Raw genomic sequence first — 25,619 nt, 5'->3', positions numbered from 1 at the left:
TAGTGACAAGTTAAAAAACGGTTTGTTCAAAAGATAATATTTTCAGTCATTTTGACTGACACAAATACCATATTGAATTTCACATTGAGTCTGAACTATTCTTCTATATAAATGCTATATCAAAAGAATTCAAATTCCTTTGACTCTGACCTAGAATTTTGACTCTGACCTAGAATCAAACCTAAAAAAAAAAAAAAAAGTTTTAAATAATAACAACACCAACAACAATACACAAACAAACCAATAATATGAACAACAACAAAACCGTAACAAAAGAAAATAAACCACTTGTGTTTTGGGAAATAAGAGGTTTGGACAAAAAATAAAAAGAGGCACAATGTCAAAGAAAGGTGAATGAAATTGGAAAAACAAAACAAATGAACCAACCAAAATCACAAAACAAAAACAGAACCAAAAACTCAACCAAAACTGAAAACAACAAAACAGCCATTGCAATTTTTTGGAAAATATAATGCTTGAAACAAAAAGAAGCATTACGTCATTGACCTTGTACGCAGAACGTGAATGAAACTGGAGCTTTTTGCAGGTAAGATACAAATCTGCATCCGTGACCACACAAGCACCACGGCTAAACATGTTTGGGGCACATTTTTAATTATTACTTCCAACAAAAAAGGACATCTGGTCCTCAAAATGTGTAACCAATATGTGTAAACAACATGTGTGCAACTAAATCAATAGAAATCTTGCATTCTAGTGACTCTGAGACCGAAGCCTCCCACACTTTTACACTTCCCTGTTTGTGTTCAACAATTCCATGCTGCTTTCTTCAAGCAGCGTGGGAGGCAACGTGCTATTACACAAAATGTCATTTCTCAGCTACGGCTACAGGCTACAAGGTCTTTCACCTAAATACGTGACCCCGTGAGACTGCCACGAGGCCTGATATGGTTTATAGTATCCTTGTGTCTACAAATTTGTGTGTGTGTGTGTGTGGATTATGCTCTAAGAGCAGTGGTACTGTATCTCGTAGAACGCTGCACGTAACCTTTAGAACACGAAACCACGTGAAGAGCAAGTGTCTAAATATTTTCAGAGCCACTATACATGGGAGGGACGTGATGGATTGGACAAAGGATTCTGGGAGTGATCTACAGGCTGGGAGGCCTCAGGCAGGGGCACATGTCTGCACAAAGGAGTGTGGGAATATGAAGCCATGTTACCAGAGAATGGCATTCAACGGAAAGATGGCTGACAGCAAATTCTCCACCGCTTTGTTGCTTCGCACACAAGCGCTATTTACTATTAGCCTTATATTCTCTTTTTGAGTACACAAGGAAGAAAAGTTTGTTTTGCTGCAAAAGCAACAATACATCAGATCTGCACCGTCTCAGCACTGTCTGTCCATCACCTGCAATGTTTCCTCAACATTGTTATAAAACACTTCTAAGAGTGTCTGCTGTTATGGGAAAAAAAGTTGATCCTGCAAGTTACGGTTGAAGCGGGCGCATTTGTCACTGTTCTTCACCGACAGACTGGATCAGCATCAAGAGTCTTCATACGAAAAAAAACAACAACAGCCATTTGGCTTTGAGGGCTGAGGCACTGCGTGAATGATTAAAGTGCGTTCTGGATACTCACAGGACACCGTGTGATGCTCTGCTCCCATTGGCTCATGCTGACGCTTTCTTCCAGGGTGGTACATTTCTTGAGCACCAGATCCCAGCCGCAGTATGGATCCCTGGCTCCCACACAGGCACTGAGAGAGAGAGAAAGAGCAGATGCTCATCGTGATACGAAAGGTTATGGCAACATTAATCACTGAGAGGAGACAAAAGAAGAGCAGAAGTGAAGAGGTCATGTAACGCGAAATCCAATTTTAACAACCGACAGCTTCCTTCTCAATCAAAAAACATCATATACAGACATTAAACCACAAATGCAGCTTATTAAAATCCATTCTGATATCAGAAACCTGAACCATCAGAAACCTGAAACAAGAACAAGCCGGACTGATCGCATTGCTGTAAAACGATGAATAAAAAATAAAAGTTTTTGCTTGTATAATGCATGTGTATTCAGTGAATATTTAATATGTATATATAAATACATACAGTATATAATTAGAAAACATTTAATTGTATTTATTAGTGCTGTTAAACAAATTAATTGCAATGAATCGAATCCAAAATAAACATTTTGGTTTGCATAATATATGCATGTGTACTGTGCATATTTATTGTGTTAATCTTTCATTGTTCTTTAGTCCTTGGCTTAGATGGCCTGCCTCCCATCCAATAGCTGCTGTAGGTAAAGCTGGATTTCACGCGTCCTTCAAGATCTACATCCATGCATGTCGATTAATAGCGGCCATTCTAGATTCATCGATGCTTAAGTGCTGGTTTTTAGGTCGTTTTCAATATGCTTAGAATTGGAAGGTCTTTTCCGAATTGATTCTTAGGCCATACACATGGCCTAAAAAGGTCTGTAAGGATGCTCAGTGTCCAGGATCTATCACAGAGCAGGCTATTTTTAGAAGGCCATGAGAAAGCATAGCAAGAGTTAATGAAGCTTCACTATTTCACTCGAAGAAAGAGCATTTACACAGAAGTCTTAAAGGTGCACTCTTCTATAAGACTATAAAAAGGATTGAAAAATCATCATGTAAATTAAATTTGAACACTAAATAGAACAAAAAAAGTTGAATAGCTTCATAAGTGTACCTCTGGGAAATAAACAGAATGGTAAAAACATATCATATAAGCCCTTTAAAAAGTTAAACACCTTAAAGAGCACACGTGCTTCTTATAAGCATTGCTTGCTTTGGCATAACTTAATCGGACAATATTTCCCTCGAGTGCTGGTAATAACTTTAATCAGAAACAGAGAACAGCCCTGAGATGCACCGAATAGCTTTTCAAACTCATTGAGGACTATTACAGCAGTCATCAGCATGGATGGAAAGATGAAGCCAAGCATTCAGTGCCGTAAAGCGTGGAGTACAGTGACACGGCAATGTGAATCACAGCAGTGTAAACCTGCCACTTTAAAACTGTTAGGGCATGTGACTGTTTATTCAAATAAAATTTGCATAAATTCCCCTTTTTGGTGTCAAAGTATAGAGGTGTGAGTAATTGACCTCTTCCTATCTTTAACCGCTTAAGAGGATCGAAAAAGCTCATCAGGCAAAACTCAGCTCATATTCACATAACTCAGCGCTTTTCATTGGAATGCAAATGAGAGAGATGATGAACAGGCTGCCATCTCCTCTTATGAGCAGAGATTAGAGAAGTGCTCTTGATATGAAGGCCTGGAGGCACAATGTCAAACACGATGATTGCTCTTTGTTGCCCTCTGGCAGAGGATCTTTGTGACATTACGTTTATTCTTGTGCAGTGAAAAAAAAAAAGGTTGCCGGCATGTATGTGCTCGTGAGATTAGTAGAATCATTTATCTCGCCAGGAATCAAAACTTTGGTATTATTAAAAGCAGTCATAACATGACACTTGCATTTAACTCATTTAACACATAAAACATAACATTTGCATGGAGAAAAAATGGGTAACACTTCACGATAAGGTTCTTTTTCGCCAACATCAGTTAATGCATTAGGTTTAATAATTAGGATTTGTAATTAGGATTATAATTTTAGTAACAATTAGTTGCTTATTAGCATGCATATTACTAAAATATTAGTGCTAATTAAAGCGCATATTAATGCCTTATTCTACATCCCTAATCCTACGCAATAAATAAACTTACCAACTACCTTACTAACTATTAATAAGCAGCAGATTTAGAATTTATTGAGGGAAAAGTCGTAACAAGTGTTACTGAATTAATAAATAAAAGACAGGGTGGCAACTAGTTGCATATTAGCATGCCTATTATACCATATTATATCATATTAGACATCCCTAATCCTACCCGATACCTAAACTGTACTATTATTAAACAGCAAATTAGGAGTTTATTGAGGCAAAAGATGCAGTTAATGGTTGGTTAATAGCGAGAATAGGACTTTAAAATAAAGTGTGACCAAAGACATTATTAAGCATGAATCTAAATTAATAAATGCTGTGAAATGGTCTACTGTCACCAAAGTTAACACATGTTATCTTATTGGAAAGATTAGGCCAGAAAACAAAAATAAAATTCTAAGTTTTCAGTAGTGTAAAAAAGCTGTAGCCTTGGAGTTGATTAGACTGTGAAAAATAGGATTCACTGATATTTGTTAATACTTGTTTCCATGGCCACATAGTCTTGCAAACAAAAAGAAGAAAAGATATCATGTGCAAAGTTATTATGTTTTGATGAATTGGTTGACAAAAGAAATTGGATGAAGGATGTGTCAAGCTCCAAAATGGACAAAAACAGCAACAACAAAAACTACTATCCTTAAAGTCCACATAATCTGTTCATTATAGGTCTCAACCAACTTAGACACCATGTTGAATTTAACATGGATGAGGCTTTACAATGGAACGTATTGTATAAAAATTTCACAAATGATGTATTTTGGGAAAAATAAATTTCGTCATGCTAAACAAATTCGGTGCTAGTAAGGTCTATTCTAATTTCAAAGTCATCAAACAACACCTTCTGTGTTCAGTTCTTGCTTAGTTAAATGCTGACATTTTCACTTTTGGAAAGTAGTTCTGAATTTCTACATTGAGCTGTTGTACATTTATCTACTGAGAAGCAGCGGTACTCACTCTCTAGTCTTGTGAAAGTTGCAGCGCATCAGGGGGATTTTGATGACCTGGTCTCTGACTCCCACAAATAGCTCACTGCGGCTGTGAAGTATGAGCAGGCTGCGGATTGGCTGTCTCTTCTTTGGGGGGAAAAGCTCAATCTCATCCAGCAAACAGCTGCCCGTGGTCTGGTTCAGCGGAGAGAGCACCTTCTTAATAGTGCCGTAATCTAGAAAGCAGAAAGAGAAATTTGAGAAGAAGAGGGAGGGGGGGAAGCGAGGAATCAGTTTAGGTGATCAAGTGGGGCATCTCTGATGACCTGGTGAGATTGAAAGGAAATGATGTCAGAGAAAGCAGCAGTGGAGAATGACCTCAGATCTCTCCTATCACATGAAAATTCTATAAAGTGCTAGTCTGCCACCTGGGCTGTCAACTTAAATATGGATGTGCTATTTGGATCAGAAAGGGCAAAGAGGGCGGACTGACTACTCTCCAGAGAAGATTCATTATCTTCTCTAAAGGGTGGCTTTTGTGCAGTTGAAAGGAAGGCAGAATTATCGGCTGAATCACCTTTTGAAAGTTGCACATGTGGTCTGCGAGTCCATGGAGGACATTTATTGGTCTCATAATGTCACAAAGAGTGAACTGGATTGGTTTGATAAGCTATTTAATATCTATTTTATCCCCGCAGTAGTTGCTGTTATTCTTCTGCTCGCTCCAAAACGGCCTGTCAGATATTTTTATAGGAGCCATACAACACGTGGGACAATGAACTTTTAGATACTACAAGAGCCACTGATTAGGTCCCTGCTCTTGTCAAAACAGGCTTCAGTGCTCTATTTCATTCCATTCGACTGTAAAATTTCAGCTGCGTTCCTCAAACTTCAAGCTGTTATTGTCTGGCATGAATTGAATTGAGGCTAACTTTATAAACATGGTGCATAAAGGACTGCTTGCCATAGCTGAGGATTTATCTTATAGAGCCTCGCAAATATTTTAATCTGTAATGCACGTCATTATCCTGTAATACATGGCAAGTGACTGCGATGCTGAGCATTAAATGATTAATGCATCATTTACTCATCCTCATCTTCTTCCAAATGTGTATGACTTGCTTTTTTATTTTGGAACATCAAAAGACAGATTAAAATAAATAAATTAATTAATTTAAAAAACAGTTTTACATACAATTAAAATGAATGGGGATTTTCAATCTTCAAAAATTCGCAAAAGACGCTATATAAAAGTATCATAAAAGTGATTCATACAATATTTTTTGTAATATTAAGTCATTGTGTGAAGAACTAGTGTTGTCAAATAATTAATGTGACTAATCGCATACAAAATAAAGTTTTTGTTTACATAATGTATGCATGTGTAATGAGTATATGTACTCACGATTAATCATTTGACAAGCGCTATTTTAAACTATTAAAATTTGTTATCAAATTAAAACTGAAACGAAGATACCAATATAAGATGGTAACAGAAGTCAGAAATACTGCCTTGGCGACTAATTCAAACTTTACTATAACTAAACCTGATGTGAAAATAACGAATAAAATAAAATAAAATATACAAAATAAACATTAATACTAAATTAACAGAGTGAAATGAAAGCTATTGATATAGTGGTCTGAAAATATTTATACCTAATTATAATCTATGAATAAATCCTTCTTTTTTAAAAGAATAAGTCAAACCATTTCAAAAAATTTTTCCTTTTAAGTTCTAGAGGACTTGGTTTATGGAGAATGGATTTTTAAGACTGGGAGCCATTTGTGAGCATTCAAATTCTCATTTTCTGTGCCACAAAGAAATAAAGTCATACAGGTTTGAAATGACATGACATTTTTGACAATGACATTTTTGGGTGAACAATACGTTTTATTCTTTTTTGCTACTCCATTCCTTTATTCCCTCACTGTCAGACTAGAGAGACATTGTGAATGCTCTTAAATCAGCATGAGGCTCTGACTTTCTCATAATCGAAAACAGTTGGCGTATTCCAGAAATAAAACCAAAGTCACGCTGCTCTCCCAATTAGCAGCTTTTAAGCCCTGACCATCCTGTGTGTTTATGTTATACAGTTTAACAAGTGTCTCCTTCCCTTTAACAAGTGTTTATTTTACACCTTTCTTTAACAACAAGTGTTCCTGTTATTTAATTTCTGTTGACAGGTAACTAGATGTTCAGTGTTTTTCAGCTGTGCACAGGCCAGAGCAGACAGACTTGGAGATTTCCAGCGCTCTGGTGTGCATCTGGATAGCAAATGACAGCTTACAGTACATTTTTTTCCCTATGTAAGCACATGCTGCCTTTGATGTTTTATCGCTGCTATGTGTCTAATGCCTTTATTCAGCCTGGTGTCCAACTGTTGCTTGCTTCAAAGACCAATGATTCAAGTGGACCACCAATTACTAGAGTCAGTTTTCCCCTGTGCCTCCCTTATGGCTATGCAGAAGTCTTCACTCGACAAAGTTCTGATGGTAAAGTAACATTCTAATAAGCTGTGGGTTTAATGAGAAGTCGGCCACCTGGGAATCTCTGACTACTTTCATATTACAAGCTTTAATGTTAATTTCAGATTATTTTTTTTTTTCACAGATCTATCCAATATTTATATTCTTGTTTGTTAGAGACCCATATCTGTTTTCAGTGTGAATTGACTGACAGACTTGTGTGCTTACATTACTGTTTAAAAGTCTGAGATTGTGTTAAAATAGTCTCATGGGCTCACCAATGCTGCATTTATCTGATTAAAAATACAAAAAATACAGAAAAAACTAAGATGTTATTACAATTTAAAATAACTATTTTCTATTTGAATATATTTAAAATTGTATTTTTTTTATTGTGATACGGTGCTTAATTTTTTAGATTTGCTGCTTAAACAATGTTGAAAATAATTACGTTCATTAATATTTTTTGTTGAAACTGTGATACCTTTATTTGAAGATTTTTTGATTAGTAGAAAAATTATATTATTTAAAACAGATATATTGTAATTTAATGCATCCTTGTTGAATAAAAGTATTTAAAAAAAAAAGTATAATATATATATATATATATATATATATATATATATATATATATATATATATATATATATATATATGTGTGTGTGTGTGTGTGTGTGTGTGTGTGTGTATGAAGAAAAAACCCTAAAATTTGTCAATTGTTACTTTGTGTCTTTTTTCCTCTTTATGAATTATCTTTTTCTATTTTTGAGGCGGAAATGAACTTCTATACTAATCAGATCACTCACTACACGCTTCTGCCACAACTAATGGACTGCATTTGCAATTTTGCAAAAAGTAGTGTGCTATTAGTAGAGCATCTTATGCTGCAACTACATTAACCTTCATCAGTAACGTATATCTAATGTGCTGCTTATTGTAGACTGTATTAAATGTGCATAAATGTTAAAACTATATACAGACCTTCTGTTTTTCTATGTAAAGCTGATGCGGTACTATACCTGTTGCTAGATAAATGATGTGATAGAGCATGTCTTTGCCCTGCACCACATCCACGGCCACATGGGAGAAGCGCACGTTGTCCTCCATGAAGTATGGCACAGGAACGACGGGCTGCACCACCTCGTGCATCAGAATGAACTTCTGGGCGTCCTGCAGATTCCTCTCTGTTAAGTTCACGTAGGAGCCGTAATCTATAGTGCCACACTGAAAAAGAACAAGAGAGATACAAACAGAGAGATGCTGATAAGAAAAAAAAGGATTAACGGTCTGGGAAGAAATACGAAAAAAACTCACTAAAAGCTGTTGGTCTGAAGAACCCATTTGTTGTATGAAATCATGATAATTTCATCCACAGAAAAGGACTTAGAAATCTGGCTAGCAGTTGTTTCCCTAAATTACTGTTTTCCCTCCCTGAAAAAGATTTTTTATGGAAAAAACAAATTAGCTGGCCTTACAAAACCTGCACTCTCTCTTGGATCACATATAATCAACATCAATCAGCTGGAGATCAATGCAGGCATAATTCTACTCAAATGGGGTGCATGTTGGTCTTTCAAAGAACAGAATATACTGTACGGCAAGCCATTTCCCATCAATGCCGGAAGCCATAAATCAGAAGCTCGTAAATCTGGCCTCAACAACATGGACAAATGCTTGATGAGGATGTCACAGCAAACTAGATAAAGTGGGGCTCCTTGTACATCATGAATCCTCGCGCTTCAAAGAGAAAAAGAACGAAGTGAAAGACTTTCACGTGGACTTCGGAAACTTAATTATCAGGTCGCAGAGATCGGCTTCAATAAGCCAAACGAGAAAGTCTGATTCAGCTGATCCAAAAAAGAAGTCCATGCTGATCAGACGGTTTTTAAAGGGTTTAGATATGGTAGTCAAGTCAATTTAATGGGGTCATTACCAGGCACGCATAGAATCTGCACCCAATTTCATCAAAAAGTGCTGCAGATTTTCAAAGAGTCTGAACACGTCATTCAAAAGCATCTGGCCCTTGTGTGTTTGTTATTAGAGGTGAACTGTAATCAAACTGGTTTTCAAGAGTAAAGAATTTTACCCAAAATCAGCTTGGAAAATGTAAATAAAAAGTCCATCTGGGCCATGTAATGGATCTCACGTTTCTTTAAAACACATTTAACGGCTTTAGATTAAACTTCAGCAATTTAGACACAGATACATTCTTTCACGCTGAGTTTGACCACGGGTTTAGATTTCTGAAGAGAGTCTTAAAACTACGCTCTTCAGAGTCAGTCAATGTGAAGTTTCTGGCAATACTCCACAAGAGATGAATACCGGTTTTATTAGCTCTTATCATTTTACTTGTGCAGCAAAAATGTTATAAGCTGGCAACTTTATTAATAAATTCACAAGCATTACAAAGACATGGAAATGGAGGCAAATTAGCGACCATGAGAGAGACTTGAGGAACCATGATCTGATCCGTCTCTCCTTCGCTATCATCAACAATATCAGACTTGGGTGTTTGTGGGTTTTGGGTAATTGGACAGTGCTCAGAAAAATTTAAATTCACCTCACATATTCTTTTTTTCCAGAGAATAATCACGCAAACACATGAGCCAATAAAACCAAAAACATCAGTCACCATCTCGTTTTAATTGGGCACACATAGGTGGTAGTTGAGGTGAGAAAGTCAATTATTTTTTTGGTTGTTTACTGCTGGAGTTCTGCCAGAAAGAGACCTTTTCACAAATACCGCATTATTTGGCATTAAAACAGCAGAGACACAAATCCTACAAATTATTATTGTTATTAAACTAGAATGAATATAGTTTATAATATATGGTGATTTTGACCTGTGCCTCTTCGATTTTCATTTTCACATAATGTGTTAATTTAGTAAATCAGGTTTTATATTACTAACTAATTTTCATTACTTCCTGCAGCATTGTGAAAAAAGACAATTTGTGTGTGTGTGATTAATGTTACGCATGTTGTGTTGCTGACTGAACTCAAGTCAAGTTCAACCCTGTCACCTGTATTATTTTAATAGAAATGATCACAACAGGAAAATTATGTTTGTTTTTTTGTTCACCATTTTACTCAAGCTAAACTACTGTCCAAAAATTTGGGATCCGTAAGATTTTTAATGCCATTAAAAAAGAAGAAGAAATATAAAAATACAGTTATTATGATAAAAACAAAAATCTTTTCATATATTTTTCAATGTAATGTATTTCTGTGATACAAAGCTGAATTTTCAGCAGGTTCAGAAATCATGAATGAAGAAACACATTGAAATGAATATTAAAAACATTGAAAATGTTTGTATAATATGCTGTTAATATTATTACAGTTTACACAGTTCTTTTAGGATTTGGAAGAGTTCTATCTTTTGGAACATTATAAATGTCTTTACTGTCATTTACATTTTTTGCAATGAAATTACAAATGACTCATTATATAATTTATTGTTTTCTACTGAATAGAAAAATAACATATTTATGTTACTATTAGAAAATAAAACACTGTTAACAGGGTCTCATCAAATAGTGGAAAATAAAACTGAGAATGACTTCTTGATGAAGGGGATGATCAACATTTTCTGAAGGTTAAGCACCTACTTTTACTGAACGTTTGAGAGTTCTAGGCCTGTTCTGTACCCTATTTGTGGAAAGTGCCACTTAACTTTTAAAGCAGATGGAGCGAATGCATACTGTCCGTAAAAGTGACTGTCATTTTCTGGGTGCTTACCTGAAAGTCAGGGTTGGGATTGGGGTAGGGCAGCCAAGCGGAGCGCGAGTTCTCCTGGTACTTGAAAGGCCCACTGAACACTTGGGTAATAGCGCTCAGATTGAAGGCGCACACTGCTGATGCGGCAATGCTGTTGCTGAAAACAGAGTCAGATGTAGGCAGTCAGCACACACAAACACTTATATGCAACACTTTTTTTTCATTAAAGCATAGTGGATCATAGTGTGAAAAATGGATCTGTCCATGGCTGACTGTGATACGGATCACACACTACCAGAGAGATAAGGTAAGCAAAAAACTAAACAAAAAAGGCAAATGTATAGTGTTAAAATGATAGTGTCGTTCCAATAAAACAATGCAATTAATAAGGTTTTGCTTAGAGCGCAGATCACAAAATTGAGATTCTGCAGGAAATAATGGGTCATAGGCTCTTAGCATAACAGCTGATATCTTCAACCGATGCAAAGTTTTACAAGCTGTTAGTGCATAGAAAAGATCCCTAAAGAAGCAAAGACTAAAGACTCAAATCCAAAGAGATATTCTTTATAAAAGTTATGACTTGTCCACACCCTCCTAAAACAGCTCGTTTAAACACACCCCCACTTTTCTACATCACTGTGTGAGGTTTATTTTCATAACAGCTTCCAAATGTTTACTCAAGGAAAGAAGGTGGAACTATTATTCTCGCTTTAGTGTTGCTGCAGGTGCCATGTTCTGGAGACGCTACTTTGTGCTCCCAAAAAAGGCCATAACTAGAAATCAGCTGTTAAGCTGTATTTACAACACTGTTTCAGAACAGTTAAACCTGAATATTAGAGTGTGTTCAGCGCATTTACAGAGAACTGATTCCTAAGTACGTTTTAGAACGATAAGCTTTCACAAATCTACCCTTTTCAGGAAGGCGGGGCTTAGAGGAGAAACAATAATGTACAGTATGTGGAGAATATTCTGTTTTTTAAACTTTAATCACATAGACACATTGCATAGTGTACTTTTAACTAACATCATATGACCCCTTTAAGACGAGGCACTGCAAGTTAATAGCGTAAAAAAATAACTAATATTTATCACCTTACTCACCTAGTTGATTGATTACATTGACAATTGCAAAAATGTTTTACATTACAAGTTTTTCTAAAATATTATATTTAAATATGTAAATTATGCATTATTTAATTATATGCTAATTTGCATACATTTCTAGAACAAAAATCTAAACAATGGATGAAGCCAGTTTCAAAATTCTTATTTGATTTTTTTGACATAGAGTCATTTTAAGAAAAAAATATGTATTGTAATTTAAATCTGATAAAAATTGAGAATCTATCTATTTGAATCTATTTGAGTGTTATCAAACAAACACTAAACAGTGTCTTTTGGATGTTTTCTTTCCACTAGTTCATATTTTATGAAAAACCAAAAAGCCCAAAATCTCAAATTTGATGCATGCATGAAAAACAGGGTTTTTGCCTTTTAAAGTGTTGTGATCAAAAGGTGCTTTACTCACACATTGGTAGTGAAAATCCCGTAGAGAAGCTCGAGTTCAGGCAGGAAAAAGGTTCCCTGCAGCTCGTTGTAGTTGAATGGAATCTCGCCCGGCCGTGAGCAATTAAGTCTGGCCTTCATGAAGGTGGTCCAGGTGTCCTCCAGCAGAAAACGGCCCCCGATGTCGTTCTTGCAGACACGAGCGGCACGAGAAAACACCGTCCGGCCGCAGTCGTGCTCCACGGCATTCTCACGGAAGAAGAAGTAGGTGAAGTTGCCGATGTCATAGGAGGAAACGAAGTTGGGCTCTGAGTTTGACAGAAACGGGGGACAGATGACAGTGATTAATAACGGATTGCACATGGAGCAGAACCGCTGGCCCATCGAGATGCATTTATTAATCTTATGCTTAGGTAATGGACAAAGTCATTTGTCATGGGAGAAGAGAAAGGTTACGGTGAGAAACGATCAAAGCGAGCTTACTCGTTTAATTATCGTTCTCCATTCAAAACAGACGAACACATGAGCCTCTCAAAGGCAAAAAAGAGAAACAGGCATGGCCAGCTTCGTAAGATTCAAAAGTGAGGAGGTGGATGTGATTGACAGCGAATTCATTTTCTTTTGTGGTGAGGAGCTTTGCACATTTGCACAACATGAAGGAGGAAAAATCAATTGGAAAAAGTTAATGCAATGTAAATGTAAATCAGGTGAAATTCTTCTCTGTCAAGATTTTCTGATAATAATTTTTAAACCCATTAGCTCAGGCAGTTTTTTTTTCCATTTTAGCATTGATGTTTAGGTTTGGAGAAAAGATTGAGGTCTACAGTTAGGGATACTAACCTTTGTTTTGAGGAATATCTCAAGTGTTTTTTTATAGTGTTCTCAAACTATTAATTGTGATTAATCGCATCCAAAATAACAATTTGTTTATATAATATACATATGTATATGGTGTATATTTATTATGCACATGTAAATACACACACATACAGTATTTTTTTGAAAATGCTTACATGTGTATCTCTCTCTCTCTCTCTATATATATATATATATATATATATATATATATATATATAATATATAAATATTTAATCTATAAACATAATGTTTTTCTTAATTATATATAAATGTATACATTTATATAGAATAAATGTATCTGTTATATATGTTTATACATACAGTACATACTGACCATATAATGGAAGTAAATTGTGACTAAAACTGTTGGTTACCAACAATCTTCAAATGATCTTTTGTGTTATACAGAACATAAATGAAGTCATTCAGGATTGCAATTATATGATTGTGAGTAAATGAGAGAATTTTGTTTTGTGCCAAAATCTAATACAATAATGCAGGAAAAATAAGCCAGCTGGACACAACAGATGACTTAAAGTAAAGTTAAAGTTCATTTATTGTAGTGTTGTTCATCGTTTTTATGGATGACTGCATGTTGCACATCCCACTCATGTTGGCATATGCTCATTTGTCTGCATTCAAAAATATGACTGATGTTATACCAAAGCACAGCAAAACTTTGCCAGATACCATCTGAAGTCAACATCAAACAATCCAGCGCTTTCTCATCTGTTTGAAAGGATCATGAGTGCATTTATTTTACTTTTGCAAAATATACATTTACTTGTAAAGCTGCACTTGCATTTAGCTTTGTTCTTGCAGATGTTTGAACCCTTATCAGAACAGACACGCAGCCTATTTTGTAAACCACCCATTGAGAACAACTGCATTAATTAACCAAGCAGAGCTCTTCACAGATGTGCTACTTAAACTTACATCTCACCCCCACCCCAAAAAAATGTCATCATTTGGACCCCCTTTTGTTGTTCGGAACTTTATATATATGGAACACAAAAACCAATGTTAGACATAATGGTAGAGATTGACTCCACAACCAGCCGCTTTTATTACATCTTTTTTTCAATACAACAAAAGTGACCAGTTATTGAAGCTGCCATTCTGCCTAATATTTAAATGTGTGTTAAAGAAAGAAATTCAAGCAGTTTTGGAATGACATGAAGGTGAGTAAATGATGCCAGAATTTCCATTTTTAGGTGAACTACACCTTTCAAGAAACAACATCTGCCACATTTTCCAATTAGTCACTTGATTGCTAATAATGACTTCTCGTGATGTCATAATTGAATGAAAATATATTTCATACAATACCATTGAGCCATTTGGAGTTGTATTGAGCAGTACGCAGAGGTGGAAGTCCTCCCAGGCTGCGGTAGATTGCCGGGTCCCTGCCGGAGAAGTCCATGGCTGTGGCAGCATACAGCTCCCCGCTGGAAGTTATGAGGGCAGTGGAATTATGCAGAGGGTTATAGGGGCACCGTGCCATCCCACTGATTTGATCATGGACCTCGGTCAGGTTATTCAGCTGTGAAACAGAGAAACAGAGATTGAATTCAGACACCCTGGAATTCGTATACCTGAATGGTATATATCTTAGTAAATACCAACAGGATACAAAATTGAAAAAATACATTCTAGCCAGACCTTAAATAATTTTGAAAGCACTATTAGTTTGTTTTGAGTATGAACACAGAAATACGTCCAAACATTTCCACGGCTGAAAATCTCGAAGATGTTCTAATTTTTGTTTACGCGAGGTGCTGATGTGGTAGTGAAAACTATTTCACCGTTCGAATCATTTATTACTGCTGAAACGCTCTGCCTACTTCCAGCCATGTTGTGTGCTATTTTGTGAGACGGCAAAAATGTTTATCTCATTACTTGGTTGTCACGCCTAGTGGCGGCTGCAATAGCTAAATGCTAATCGTTCGCAACACACCCGTTCTGTCCATATGCGCAGTACGGCAAAGCCTTGATTCTTGCATAGCGTGACATTTAGCCAGCAATGGGAAGCTACCATGACAGGGAGGTAATTTCCATTTGTATACAATAAGCACAAGGGATCTGCCACCAAAGGATGCAAGTATGACTTTTCTTGCTCGTCCAAGTTTTTAACCAATTTCTGCTCCTTCGCGGGTGAATGGAGACATCCAGAAAATTCTTCATCTGAACTAATTGAGAAGCCATTAGTGAACCATATAGGGTTTAAAACAGTGGTTCTCAACAAGGATCAATCTCTGCAAATTTCAAAAGGGCCTTAAAATGACTTTCAGATCAATCAGACCAAACAAGCATAGAAACAAGCTATAACAACTAAAAATCAAGATATGTCTTTATCACCCGTTAGCCATTCAGTCATATAGGAAAGGAAAACCTGGATTTATGATGAAGCTTCATTTTAAAAGTGTGATTTGTGGATGTGGATATTGGTCAAGCTCTAAAATATGTATACAGGCCAGGCTTTGAGTAAATCCTTATCCATTAAAAAATCATGGCCAATTATTGTGGGCAAAAGGTTAAGAACCACTGATTGTGAGGACCGCAAATTTTGTTATCAAGGCAAAAAACAATGTCATATACATACATTTACTTGGTAAACAAAATAACCCCAGATATTAAATTAAATTAAAAAATTTAAATGCATCAAAATGGAAAGATTTTAATTTATAGGTCATTTTGCTTGTCGAATAAATATATCTTAATTCATAAATATTTATATATTTGCGATGAAAAGCGATAAAGAAAATAATTTTTCGCAGTATTCTCAAGGAGAGAGGTTTGAAGAGCGGTTAGTGCTGTTTCCTTTGAGAGCACAGCCAAATCCTGTTCATCATATTTAAAAATGTGATAAAATTTGGCATCAAAAACTTGTTTGAAAAATCCAGTTAAAGCTTCTGTTATAATGGCGCTCCTACCTTCCGTATGCATCTGGTATCTGTTACCAGAAAAATGACATGTGAATGGTTTTCGAATTGAGCAATACGTCTCAAGCAGCAGTAAATTTATCTATGCAGCTCGAAATGTCATGCCTTCAGTGACTAGCTTATTTTTGTACCAGGAAATCTGACATACTGCATTGTGCACAACCCTATCGGTCTGTCCCGAAGGCGGATTAGATCCTGTGTGGCCTCTCTTGAATGCTTTTATCTTACATGCAGCTGACGGCCACAACACTTGCCCTGTGTAATCAATGTAAAGGGGGATTATCCTTGATGTTGGCTCGAAGAAAACCTCCACGAATGGCTGGAAGTGTCTCGGCTTCCTTCAGGACCCGGAGCCCATTTAGCTGGCAATAAAGTCAGGCGAATTTGCATGTTTGGCAAGACTAAGCAGTCTTTTTAAGCGTCGGTGCCAGGGAGATATTTCTCTCCGAGCCAACGCCTGAACGGATGTGCCTTTTCTTGGGCGCGAAGAAAGATGAAAGGCGCTTATTGATGGAACACCTTCTGACAAATAGCACTCGGAAGCCTTCGCAGATATGGACACGCTACCCATAATGCACATTAATAGAGAGGGTTGAAAGACGCCTCTTCAGGAGACCGGCAGCTGTGTTTGAGCGGCACTACAACCTCGATAGCCGCTTGTTTAAAGATGCGGCCTTACTGGCGACGTTACAAGGACACGGCGGAGACTTTTCGCTCGTGCCTTCCTGGCTGCGCTAAGTCCTTTCCTGCTGGCACGAGGTACTTATAATGGTAAATCCCTGGGGTGATTTAGCTTTGAGTCAATAATTCCTGCCATCCTTCAAAGAGCCACCGAGGAGATGATTGCCATCGTACGCGAATCGACTGTCATCATCATTATCAGGTTTGAGGAAAGGATAGAAGAGTAATCCAGTCATTCAAATTCAGGGATTCGAGCACAAGAGACTTACATGCATGAATGAAAACTAGGCGATGTGAGGGGGAATAATGGGGGATGTCAGTAAATGTGCTTGGCGGAGATGCTTATCTTTCAATCAGCCGCATTGAGTGGCGTTTATTGCGATAGGTGGCAACTATGCTATGGAAAAATTTGTGAAAGATAAAGCGCAAACACTCGCACAACACCTGCATAACAAGTGTGAACTTTCCCCGAAGGACAAGAGACTTAGAGATAGTACAAGTTCCCATTTTATTAGAAAAATGGGCTTTGGTTGTTATTGTTATTGTTCTTTTGTCTAGATCTCAAGAAAGCTTCTTTTGAGGTGAAGCATGAACAAAAGTTTATTGAAATAAACCACAGGCTTTGGTTGAAATACCACATGCTATGCTACACAACCCACGCAACGATGAAAATGTCAAAGGAGGTCAATGTGGGAGAGGAAACTTGGGATGGAGCTAGAACATCAGGTTAGGAAGCCATTATATTATGTGCATTGATGTGTTTACGTTACCGTGCGGTTGGTGCAAATTGGAGTGAATGCATTTGTTCCGCATGTAAACAGCCTGTCGCCGTTGACGAGCAGAACACGGATGTAATTCTGGCACTCCTCCTGTGAAAGGACATAAGAGAAGATGTGTAAGCAGTAGCAAAAATGTTGACTTTTAGCGTTACAAATGCAAAATTGAGCCAACTCAGAAAAACGTGTGGGCAAAATCATAACACACTATGAATAGAAAACCCATTGTTGAAGGGATGGTCTATCCAAAAAGGAAAATTCTGCCATTAATTACTTACCCTCACGCATATGAGACCTTTATTTATCTTCGGAGGACAAATTAAATTCTTTAAAATGCATAGACAGCAATGTAACGGACACATTCAAGGCCCAGAATGTGACATCGTTGGTTCAACCTTAATTTTATGAAGCTGTAAAAATACTTTTTGCATGCAAAGTATACTAAAATAAGTTTATTCAACAATTTCTTCTCTTATGAAATATATCTTTATTTGAGTTCCAAAGATGAATGAAGATCTTAAGGGTGGATAAATAATTAATTTTTGGGTGATCTAACAAAAGTTATATAAAAACATTTATAGAACCAAAAGGAAAAATGGAAAATTAAAAAAAAAAAAAAACAAAGCTAACAAATCTTTAAACTTATATTTAAAAAAAGCATATTTTTATTTTTTAGAATATATTACATTTATATAATATATATTTTAACAAATATTTGTAACAGAGTGAAATCAGTTATTTTAGTTCAACATGAATATGGATGTTACTGGTCTTATTGTCAACAATTCATGATTTATTAAAAAAACAAAACAAACAAACAAAAAAATGCCAATCTTTCAGTGAAATGACTGGCTTCCAATTTCTAATCATTTAGACTGTTTAAAATGCTTTTAACTGATGCAGTTGCTTTTTTGTTGTTTGTTCTTTGTTTGTTTCTCTTCATCTTATTGAGTATTAACCTATATTATGCACAGCACATTGGCCAACAGCTGTTGTTTTAATTGTGCTCTACAAATAAAGAGACACTGGCATTGCCAATACAGAAGAAAAGATTTGTCACCTTTTCTATTTAATTGCAACTTTAAGCCAAATTCATGAGATCATTATTGTCTGATTTGAATTGTTTTAATGTGAAATCTTCCCAAATGTAATCTTTGCAAAAAATGTAAACAGTTCTAAATACTTATGCGTTTCCCCACTGTAATAGGTGGTCTTTGTAAAATGATCACTGAGTGAACTGGTTTCTCTTAATGGATTTTTGGGCAAATTCCAGAAATTCAAAGCTTTTATAGTACAGAAGCTAGGTTACATTTGTCTTCCAATCGGATTTTCTGCTATATTAGTCCAGCTGCAGGATTTCTTGAACCGTAATGCTTCAGTTTGTGTTTTTACAAGGCTTTTTGAGAATTTAGGAGGCAGTAAATCATTCTTGTCTCAAGTACTTGAAACCCTGTCTCGCTCTCTGTTGATTTAAAGGTGTTCCAAGGCAGTGCTTGAGGGGGTCAACTTTATTTGCTCATCAGAATGGCTGTTAACTCGTGAAGCCGTTCATTTCCCTGCACTAAGCGGAGTCCTGAAAAGAAAAGGATGATTTACATTTACTAATGCAATTTGCCTGGGGGGCAGTGCTTTGCTGTATGCGTAAATAAACTGAGATTTAATATGCCTACCACATCACGATGTGACATGTTTATGAAAACCCCTGACAGATGGCTACACTCCGTAGTGTAATATAGTGGCTGCTATGCACTGTTTGCATTACAAACAATACTAAGTCGACAGAACACCATTCACTCCATCAAACACTTTTCTTTGTTCTTGAAACAACAGACTTAAGGAAACCAGATGCAGTGGTTGAAAGAGACAATTACTCATAGAATTCAATTAAAGATAATGTTTTGTAAAATAAAAATACAAAAACCTTAAAAGGAATAGTAAATAATAAAAAAATTAATTATGTCCTTACTCACCCTGTTGTTTCATTCTCACGACTTTCTTTCTTTCTTTTGGAACACTTTTAAAAAAAAAAAAAAAGTATTTTGAAGAATCAAACTGGTCATTCTTTTGAGGACTTTGAGCCTTTCAAGCTTCATAAAAGTGGTCCATACAAATCGCATGGTAAATATAAAATCTTCTGAAGCCATGTGATAGCATTGTGAAATTATTAGAAAGTTTAATCAATTAACTAATCGACTGATTCGGTTCACGGATCTGGTCTGAATGATTCAGAGCGATCACCTTATGAGGGATCTTAAAAAGCTGTCACTAGGGCTAGGAAAAAGATAATTATCGCATTTTAATTTTCTCTGATAAAGCGATCACAATGGTTAGATAAATGTTCGATATAATGTTTATGTGCCAGAAGTGGAAAGAAACAGCACTTCTCATTTGAACCGCACCACACGGACCAATTACCTGGTAAGCTCCCGCAGTGCAGCGCAAGCACACTAGAGAAAATGCGTTTACTCGCTGATGAGTCTTGGTCACGCGACACTAAACAGTGCTGGGAGATCATTGTGAAGCATGTGAATTCAGCTAAAAACACAAATGACTCAGTGACTTTAAAGTAGTTTAAAACCAGATTGAAAAGCTCTGACAATCAGCAACGATACAGTCAGAAGATTTTTAGTTTACAAATCGTGATCATTTACCATGGATTTACTGTAAAACTAGTAACACTAACTACAGCCGGACCTGACTTTACCAAGCTGTTCTGTGTTCTAGTTTTTGTAAAGTTTAGTCTTACAATTAATGTTTGGTGCATGCACATCACTGTCATTCATCTATATTTTCAGATGATTTTAGGCATTACTCATGGGTAAAGTTAGGTTTAGCTGTAGGTTTATGGTTAAGACTACATTTTTTACATTTTTTCAAAATGTGCCGGGGTTTACGTATTGAACCTGTGTTTTAGCTCCACTCAGTGTATGTTTCTCTTTGAAACTACAGCAAAACGTGCAGTAAGGTATGTAAAAATGGTGATGCACGAAAACTGTACAGAGGTATGTATTTTTATGAGACCATTAAAGGGTTTAACTGTGGTTATCATGATCAAAATATATATGTTATTATACGCACAACTACTACATATGTTACTTACTATATATGTTACTAACGGTTAATTTAAATAAAACTCAAACTGTCCGAATAATAATATAAATATATATTTGAAGATTTTTAAGCCATCGTATCACTTCAAAAAACATCCAAAATACATCATTTTAGTATGGTTTTTGGTGATTTTGTGTGCTTTCTGAAGTTTGAAATTGCATGATAAAGAGCAACCAGCACATCGTTCAAAATACATCCTTCAGTGTTCCTCAGAAAAAGAAAGTCTGCAAGTTTTTGGAACCAAATATTCTTTTTGGAACCAGATATTACTTTAGAGATATTTTGAGCCACCACATGTGCAGCCCATGCAGCAAGACTCCCCAATTGCAAGCAAGTTACGACAGCCTCCTTTTGCGATTCTGAATTACAATCACATGTTGCTCACAGTAATCCATCTTATTACGAGCTTCAGAACACATTTCACAAGCGAATTAAAAAAACACTCGTGGGGCCGTTCGCACAGGCTGAAACCGCGCGGGGCACGCTAGAAATACACCTTTGGGTTCAGCCCAGGCTGGAAGGATGGCGGCAATCCCAAACACAGTCCCTATACAGCTCCCATATGACTTAAAATGGCTCAGCTCAGTGTAGCCTACTATAAAACAAAGGGGGACCCTCCGTCTCATGTTTGACAGAGCTGGAGTAAGTGAAATATTAAGGAGATTTAAGAAACATTTTGTAGCACAAATCTGATCTGATTCAGTCAGCCTTCAAAAACACAAGGGAGTCAGTACTGAAGTGCCATGGAAACGGCTCCATAGCAAAGTGGAAGAGACGTGGGAATGCATGAGCAAGAGCGATGCCATAAATAATGGCTTAGCTATTTTAGGAGGGCGATTGCTTTCTTAAGTACAGGTAATATTTAAAATAACCTTCATTCAGGATGAGAATTACAGTGGGGTTTGGGGGTTTTAATTCATCTTCTTCCTCCCCTACCAATGGAAGTCAAAACAAAAGGCAGGTCTGAAACATATTACAATGTTTCAGTCACCACAAAAGGTCAGATTACTAGTTAGTTAGGTCATATTTGCATGTGGCGCGAAATGGTAACAGAAATTGCGCCTGAGGTGGTTACTATAGCAACAGGATGCCGCTTTAGTGGTTTCTGTCAGGATCAGTATTATGTTACTTTAAGCATAAAAAGGTAATAAATAGCTACAGATGAAAAGATTTCAATAAACTTTTAAAAAGCGTTTTGTTTAAAAAGTCAATAGTTTTATAGTAGGTAGATTTCAAGTAACATTCATAATAAATCAATCAAAATTCTGAAAAAGTGTTAAAATGTTTTTTAAAAAATATGTTAGGCTCACCAAGGTTACATTGAGTAAATAAAGTAAAAACAGTAATATTATGAAATATTATTAGAATTTAAAATAGTTGTTTTCTTTACCAATATATTTAAAAATGTAATTTATTCCCGTGACTACAAAGAATTCAGTCTTCAGTGTCAAATGATCCTTCAAAAATTCATTCTAATATGCCTAATTTGGTGCTCAAAAACATTTGATCATCAGTGATTATCAATGTTGAAGACAGTTATGCTGCTACAAAATGTTATGGAAACCATGATATATTGGATTTCTCAAAAGAACAACTTTTATTTTAACTGAAACATTTTACCCTCAATTTTGAACTTAATACATTCTTGCTAAATCAAAGTAGACCTTCAGAGCTTTCCAAAATTTACAAAAAAATGTCCAAGAATGAATTTTTCTCACACTTTATTCAATTTAACCATAAAATCTGAAATATTTTGAGAGTTTAAAATGCTCTCAAAAATAAAGGTATAAAAGCTGTGACTGTGCAACTTTATATCCCTAAAGGATGCGTAAAAGCAAAATTAGCAACTAAAAGGTACATATTAGTACCTTTTTAATAGGTACCACCCCAGTTTTTGTACTTTTCAGATGTGCTTACCTCAGATTTGCCTCGACTGAAACAGGCTCCTTTTGTAAACTCATCACAATGCCATTCTGCCTCCTATAAACAAACACACATAAGAAGAACATCATGAAACGACATGTTTTGCTGTTAAAGAGGGCATTGTTGAGAGCTCATCATTCATACAAGACCCCAGATCTGCTACATCAGACAATTGATCTATGCCTCAAATGATTTTTACATTTACTAAGCTCTAGGATATAGTGCAAAAGAAACTCTTTTTTAAATCGAATCTCTGTGTTTAGCCAGGTATTATCGATTGTCACTGAGAGGATAAATGAACTTGGCTATACAAAGCAGGCAGATCTTGGACGATAATCACTTGTATTCAGCTCCCCGGCATTCTGGGAAAAACAACAGGCTTTTCAGAGGCAGCCTGTGTGCCGTCCTTCACTGAGAGATGAGGGTCCCGGAGACAATGACAGCGTCCACAGTCTATGGTTGCATTCACATTTCACCGCTGGCACTGAAACGCTGGATAATGCCAAGTTTGATGTCTGCAACTGCCTCCAAATGGATTTTAATATCAAATGAGCTCCTCGCACTTATTGACCATGAGATCTCTGGCTCGGATCCAGGTGTGCGAGATTTCAAGCTTGCCAAGCGAGAGCAAGCGGCTAACTATCAAAAAACAATTAAGGAAAATGCTACAAAGGCACAACGACCGTTTTTATCCTTTCCGGAACTGAAAAATTAATAAGAAATTATCATTCCCCAAGGAGGCACGACTCCGGCTAGACAGTAACCTCATTTTGAAGTGATCTAGAGCACAGCAGAAGCCCTGTGGCTGCCGGCTGAGATGTTACTCCGTCTGGAGAGTCTTCGATCAAGGCTTTATGAGACGGGATTGTTATGTCACCCCGGCCCCGAGGCTCAACAGGACGCAGTGCACTCGTGACCCTTGGAAACAGGCTAATATTAAGTAAAAAAAATCCGGTTTCTCATTCCCTCGAGCCAACAGGGAATCTTACGAGTGACACTTAGAAGGCGGCAAGGTGTGAATGTGCAAATGCAGGACCGAAAATGCGTTGTCTTGCTCAGTCATGCTGCTGAATGAGTTTCCCCAAGAGGCCCATTCATGCCAAATCTCCACCGCAAGACAGAGAGATAGGCTGAGGGACGGAGACACAGGAAACTCCTTCACATCCAGAGTGACATGAAAGATGATTTAATGTGTCAAAATAACCATTAGCAACTGATATAGCACTTTCAGCCCGACATAACAGCAGCGCAATGATAGGAAGGAGCAGAAAGAAGGCTGGCATTTGCTGAGGGAAGAATACTACGCGCTTTCATGCTTCAAAGCGCATTGTCGTATGCCATAATTATAGCAAGGCAGCGGCGCCGAGGCACAACACTACGTTTTTAACTGTGCATTTTGTGAACTTTTGTAACCGAACGGCAGAAGGAGTAGGTACAGACTTCATTCTTATATCCTAGGCTGGAAACTAGCTATTTTGAGAAAAGTCAGTCACACAAACAAACTGCACATCAGCAGAATGTTTCAGAGTGCGAGGACAGCATTAGGATGTCTTAAAGCCGGTTTTTGTGTGTGCCAGCACAAATTGCTCAGAGGTAGTAGTCGTCAAACACTCGAGGTGTTGCGTTTAGCTCAGCAAAAATGGTGTAAAATGTGAATTAAATGTAATTACTAAAACCATTACCTTGACAAATTAGGTTAAATTGCACTTTGGGAAATTGCATTATGAATTTTCAGGATAGTCTAAACAATGTCATTCGGTAGTTGGCATCATTCATCAGTAGAGCTATTTAATGATGTAATAATGCTGAACGTAACCATTAACCAACTTGAACTTGGCCATTAACAACTTGAATGTTATCTACGCTCTGTGATATTTTTACACAAGGCATTCTTTAAAAGTGAATAATGGGAAAGAGGCAGGTAGATGCCAGCACAGCATAAAATTGCTCTTTCAGTAAAACATCCTCCATTTGCATCAACTGGTATTTCCAACCAATTTCTGACTTCCTTTTAATGTCTTTTAAAATTAACATTAACCATTTCATGAAAAAGTGTTCATCAATCTATCCATCTTATTTTTAAATGCAGGAGTAGAAAATAACGAGAAGGAAGTGCAGTAAAGAGTAAAAACTATTTGCTTTGTGTCGGTTTCTTGGTTTTGTGTAGACACAAATATTTCTTGGGACAAGGGAAAAAGAGTTGGATAGGGAAAGCTCTGGTTTCTTGTGGACACAATCTGAAAGTTAATTAATGGCTAAAAAGTTCTAGATTTGTATGGTAATGTTAATATTACTGTTTATATAAAGATGTAAAGTGGCTAGGAATTCATGCGATTTCTTGTATCAGTGAGTGTGAAAGCGGCAGGTATTGCAAAATGGAAAACTTTGACTGGAATTACAATGGAGTTAGGCTATTACGAAACACACTTACATATTCTAATTGGTTTTGTGTTTTGCTTTATGCCTTAAATGCGCTAACATGGTTTCACTTACATTGCATATGTAGCACCACAATGAAGAAAACAAGTAGACTAAAACAAACACACAAAAAACACGGTATATAAATCAGCTTTTGTTTTCAACAGTTTCTCTTTCAGCTTTTCAAAAGGTTTTCTTTATGGAGGTTATACAATTGGTTACATATAACATCAGACAACATCAGCAGTTTTTTCAGCACACTTTAATGTCTTTACAGTTCCACCGCTCCTGTATGGTAAACTCGCTCCATTGTTCCAGATGGTCCAGTGCAGACCCCAGAACTGAGCGGTCATTGTCAGGAACAGGTGGGCCAGAGAGACCCAGTCAGCACTGTGTGGGTTGAGTCGCCCACCACGCGGCTCTCTCCGAGTTCTGCCTGGAATTTACATTGCCAAGACAAAACAAAGCATGCATAAATGATCGTAAGCATTTCTGGTGTGCATGCTTGTATTATCTGAGTTGAAGAATGTAACCACAGGCACGCTTTGGGTATTCAGTGAATTCTGC

At 36.7% G+C, this 25,619-nt stretch overlaps 1 protein-coding gene across 1 annotated transcript in view; it reads right to left on the bottom strand.

Annotated features, from left to right (window-relative positions):
* Positions 1-25,619, bottom strand: part of sema5a (sema domain, seven thrombospondin repeats (type 1 and type 1-like), transmembrane domain (TM) and short cytoplasmic domain, (semaphorin) 5A) — a 117,416-nt gene that overhangs the window by 39,334 nt on the left and 52,463 nt on the right. Inside the window, 8 exon segments of the mRNA XM_043226895.1 lie at positions 1,603-1,720; positions 4,677-4,884; positions 8,137-8,341; positions 10,859-10,994; positions 12,366-12,651; positions 14,531-14,744; positions 17,595-17,693; positions 22,629-22,691. Coding sequence (XP_043082830.1) covers positions 1,603-1,720; positions 4,677-4,884; positions 8,137-8,341; positions 10,859-10,994; positions 12,366-12,651; positions 14,531-14,744; positions 17,595-17,693; positions 22,629-22,691 — 1,329 coding nt within the window.

The sequence above is a fragment of the Puntigrus tetrazona genome, chromosome 24, assembly GCF_018831695.1.
Source record: "Puntigrus tetrazona isolate hp1 chromosome 24, ASM1883169v1, whole genome shotgun sequence".
NCBI classification, from domain to species: Eukaryota; Metazoa; Chordata; class Actinopteri; order Cypriniformes; family Cyprinidae; genus Puntigrus; species Puntigrus tetrazona.
This window is presented reverse-complemented; position numbering and strand designations above follow the sequence as displayed.